Source organism: Diprion similis, chromosome 1, assembly GCF_021155765.1.
Source record: "Diprion similis isolate iyDipSimi1 chromosome 1, iyDipSimi1.1, whole genome shotgun sequence".
Classification (NCBI taxonomy): domain Eukaryota; kingdom Metazoa; phylum Arthropoda; class Insecta; order Hymenoptera; family Diprionidae; genus Diprion; species Diprion similis.
In genome coordinates, this window is record NC_060105.1 from 11,371,262 (window position 1) to 11,376,234 (window position 4,973).

Below are 4,973 nucleotides of genomic sequence, written 5' to 3' on the forward strand. Positions count from 1 at the left end.
ATTATGTTGTTACGATGACTCGTATGAGTTGTCAGATAGTCGTGAGTAATCGCTCAGTTGACCATGAAAGTTTGCCGAGTTTTCTCGTATCGCAGAATCAATCATTCGAGATTTCTTATTCTAAAATAAAAATTGCATTGCCTACATATAACCTCTATGTACCCCACTTGACGACTGCAGTTCATTAGGGTGGCCAGTCTGCATGAGAAGACGACAGTTTCTGTATATACTCACCGCATTTGAAGAGTTTCGGAATACTTGTCATTTTATGACAAGTTATTTTTAATAACTCGTGTCACGTATGATATAAATAGTGTTACAGACTCGTATATTTTCGAAAATTATTTCATCATTTTACGCAATGGGATGACGTGTAAGAAAGAAATAATACACACATGAAGGATAATAAATTTAGTATATGTATGTTACAAAATATTCACCGATTTTCAGATCTTTAAAAAATATGATCCCAGTCATTTATACTTATGCTCACTTTGGAAACAATTCTTCACGTGTCGACAGTCTCCTGGATCGAAGAAAGCAATTTGTCCTACCAGCATTTCTTTCTAATCGTGTAAGTAAATATTTCGGTCATTGAGATTTTGCACTGGCCGTGAGTTTAGAAGAATCGGACCGTCCAGAGAACACAGCTTTCGGAATTTCGCGACCTGAAAAGAATCCGCAAGTGGGTTGTTATGCAACGTTTATAAGGTGTTACAATTTTATCCGATTAATTATTAAGATTATAGTATATTTTCAAGAACGTGAAATGAAAATGCCACCTGTACCAGAAACAACATAAATCAAATTGTTTTATCACTTCGAAAATCTCTGCAAATGTGAATTTTATTTGATAACACGAAAAAAAACATCCGAAAATAATTACATTCAAGTCAGTGATAATTGAACACCTGTGAGCGGTGTATAATCAATGACTAATCACGATAGCTTAATGAAAACAAAATTAAATCACGAGACTAGTTCACTTTACAATTAACGATGGTAGCAATGATATTGAGTCATAATTATTTATATTTTTAACAATTCTGGCGAAGATAATCTCAAATTTGGCGTTGAACTATTTTTTTTTTTTGACTAGCAGTCATTTAGTGATCATTTGATATCACCTATATTCGTTCTGTTTCCTACCAAAGATTCTATAACGCAAAAATTCTTGCAATTTAGGATAACAAGCGTCACAATTCCTAAAATCTGAAATCAAACTCACTTGGCTTGACGAGATTGCGATCGGTTCTGGTTGAATTATCCACGTGACGACTTCGCTGCACGGTGGCTGAGTCAAAGAGCCGTTGTAGGTATAATAATTCTTTTCAAACGGTGGAAACATCCATTCAAGAGGAAATGGAGGAATGTAAGCCTTTGCGCCGGGCTGACTGACTCGCCATAAGTTGGTAACGATGTGGTCCAAATAAGGATTTTCCACGTTGGTTATCTGTTGGAAAATAAAAAAGCGCCAACGCATATCGACATAAGATGGTCTCCTAGACTCACTGTACGAAAAAAGATTTGGATCCAGAGGCTCACCTGGAAAAAGAACGAAATGATCATCACACCGTCCTTAGCTCCTAATACAATAGCGTCCAGGGGAGAGTTGAAGCCTCGCTTAACATGGATCATCTGTAATTCCATGGGATAACGGACGTAGTCGAGAGTGTGTTCGCTGCCCTCAACATCCGATGGACCCCAGTGGAACATCATCGAGTAAAAATCGTAGCAGCCGTTGAGCGGACCTCCTTGAATGGAGGGCCTTGAAGATCGAGTCCAGAAGGCGCACACCAACACTAATCGTGTTTTAGATAAAACAGCAAGAGTGATTCGCAAATTAAATTGAGCTATTTGACATTGACTGGAATTCATCACGGATTGAGAACCAATTCAGGATTTTAGGCAACACTTGGTTCTGAGCGAATGTGGCTTCAGACACGGTTCAATGAACTGTTAACGATTCACTCAGGAAAATTGCATTAACCGTCCGGTAACGTACCGTTATTGCCATCATTGGCCAGCGTCATAGACACTGGCTGGATGCTGTATCCTCTCCACTTGAGAGGTTCGCTCGGTTGAACGACACATGCCAAGCGTGTGACAATGTTGACAGGAGATTGAGAGCTTCCGCCACTCTCCGGGTAAGAGAGTTTCCAAGTATGAGGTCCGTTGTGGTCTCCATATCCGAATACGAAAACTGGCGAATGTTGACAATCCAATGGCGCAAAAAGTTGGGTCCAGTCCAGAATTTCCGTCAGGAGCAACGCTGCGAGGAGATTTAAGTGGATAATCACGGGGCTACAATAAATGCTATTCCAAGGAAAATGAGAACAGTAAGTGGTAGCCAGATTTTTGTTAGGTACGAGACCCCAATAATACGATCTCATCCTTCAGTGACAAGATCGAAAGCGAATATGAGGCAGGAAATTTTATCTCTCACGGACAAATTCGCTGTCAGTGAGGCTCTGCAGGTACCGATTGATTTCTAACCAAGAAAAAAGTCTTCATGCATTGCAGAGCATGAAAGAAATTTTCGGGCTACACAACTCGACGAGTATAGATACTCGTTGATGGTAAATTTCATTTTTCATTATAAAAATGTCTCTGTCGTACCTATGAGCAGGACGCTGCCACACACGACCAAAAATTCTGGCAGTGAAAAGTCAAACATTTTGATGAACTTGAGAGTACAAAACGGGATTTGGTTTATCTCGTAACATGGGGAATAAAATTCGTCACGTTAATTTCTTCGTTTTATTGACACCAGCCTCCAGATTACTTGGAAATTTTATTTCTCATTCATTTATTTATTTTTCACACGTGTACGAAAATTCTTAAAAATATTTTTGTATCAAATCAATTAACATAGAGAGACAAAACAGTGGGATTGACGCTGACTTGTTCCAGCTATACAAAAATATCAAGCTGACAACTCCGTACATTAAACAATCGATAAATTCGAGTTAGGCAATCGTACAGAATAGATATAAGTTATCATCCAGTATAGATACCTACAATCGTTGTAATCACGTGAGTTACGGTCACGAGTTGCACGTGGAAATTTTTTAGCCAATGACTAGCGACGCAAATGACAGAAGAAACAATATCAAATGAATAAAATAAGTATCCCAATTAAAGCTGGCATTAATCTCTCGGGTAATTTCAAAAACATTGGTGAACCACAATATATAAAATTAAATCGAGAGTAAAAAGAAATTGTTTCGAAAGTAGATGGCACTGTGAAAATTTGACAACTTCTCAACAATGCGATGACCAATCTCCCTACTTATATGTGATTTTGTAGATAATAATTTTTTCAAATCGAGATCATTTTGTGTAAAAACGAAAGGAATGGAACTTCGAAAAAATAAATTTGTACTAGCCTAAGTAAAGAAATAAAAAATTAATTCACGGCATGTAGTGAAATTCAACAGAACAAGTTTTAACTGTAAATATTGATATAGGCTTTGTTATGCTTAATTAATATACTCTCGAATTACATAAAAACAAATATTTACTGTTAAACCTTGTTAAAAAAATTTGTGGAAAAACCCTTTTTTTGCTCGTCAGTTGGGTAGACCTAACCTTAAGTGATCGATCATTTCCGATTTTTAATTACACCGCATGCAACCTGCGATTACTGGTAATTAAAAATCTATCAACGTCTCGCTAATTAGTCGTGCAATGTGTGTTGAAAATGCTTGTTCATAATGTACATAATTGAATTATTAGAGTCGCGTTCAAAGTGAATTGAAAAGGCTACAGTAGTTATGTATTGATTTTGCTAAGTGAGGAAAATGCAAATCTGGTTTCTAAGAAACATCGGTTTTTTGTACTAATATAAAAAATCTATGACATTCATCAGGGTCGAGGCCTTATAAAACTGGTTTTGGTTTATTCATGATTTACACCTGATGATGTTTAAACAGAAATAAACATCTGATATAACTATTCTCAGAAAACTATTTTGTATTTCGAAAGGCTTCTGATTGATCATAGATGACAGCTAAAACTTCGATGGCAAAGTATTTTTACAGAAGTATTTATTGAAAAAAAATGTGTGATTGGTTTGGTAAATTAAAATTGTCAGCAACTAAATTTACAAATATCCTTTCCAACGAAACTTTTGTCAATTTTTCTTTGTTCGTGCGATCAAATTTTCTGTCACAAAAACTCCGAAATCATTTTGCTTTGAAATATCGATTTATTTATTCCTATATAAGCATAATTCATTCGTTTAGATGATCTGTGAAGTGAAATGAATGTCAAAAGGCCCGAAATAAAAACTTAAAAATAGTTAATAGAAGAAGATATTTATATAGACACCCAGTAGAATTTGTTTATGAATGAGATTACTATTCAAACCTAATGAATCCACTTGAGACAAAACCGGTTTTAATATCTAATTCTGAGGGTATCTCTGTTTTCGCATTTTCATTAACTCCCTAAATGTTCATTTTCTGATCGGCACTAAATACTAGTTCACTTATCTCCTATCAATGACACTCAACTCGCTAGACACTCGACTTTATCTAGGTTCACGGACATATTACATTAACAAGTATTAGGAACTACAGAAATTTTTTATCGTACCACCGAATTGAAATTAAAACGAATTTACTCTTGCAAAACAAATTTTATTTACGGAACTACTTTCAAGTTGCAAGAAGCTTTTGTTTTCTTAAACGATATACGGAAATAGGTGCAATCGGGTTAGAAGCTGTCGTGAGGTATTTTCGCAACGTTCATTTCTAAATGAATAATACCAATGACTATTTATCACGCCTTGCATTAAGTGAAGATTATCAGGACAACACGTGAAATATTTGCGACCCGATAACAATCTGCAACGAGATACCGAGGCGAGACTACCGACACAGCTGTCAACCTATCGCGCACATGGATTACCAAAGAATTTTCACATAAATAATGATCGACAATCAGCTAATAAAAGTGCCTATAAGTAC

General features: G+C 36.2%; 1 protein-coding gene across 1 annotated transcript; it reads right to left on the bottom strand.

Moving 5' to 3' along the window:
* LOC124409200 (carbonic anhydrase 1-like) lies at positions 1-2,677 on the bottom strand. Its single transcript, XM_046886658.1, has 5 exons — positions 2,620-2,677; positions 2,006-2,272; positions 1,546-1,802; positions 1,229-1,453; positions 1-668 (listed from the first exon to the last, which is right to left on the bottom strand). The coding sequence occupies exons 1-5, from the start codon at positions 2,675-2,677 to the stop codon at positions 567-569; spliced, it is 909 nt and encodes a 302-aa protein (XP_046742614.1). The 3' UTR covers positions 1-566.
* Positions 2,678-4,973: the final 2,296 nt, after the last annotated feature.

Coding starts and splice junctions, on each gene's coding strand:
- LOC124409200 (XM_046886658.1), bottom strand. CDS start 2,677: ATGTTTGACTTTTCACTGCCAGAATTTTTGGTCGTGTGTGGCAGCGTC. Junction 1,803..2,005: donor GGCCAATGATGGCAATAACG/GTACGTTACCGG, acceptor AAACACGATTAG/TGTTGGTGTGCGCCTTCTGG. Junction 1,454..1,545: donor TCATTTCGTTCTTTTTCCAG/GTGAGCCTCTGG, acceptor ATTTTCCAACAG/ATAACCAACGTGGAAAATCC.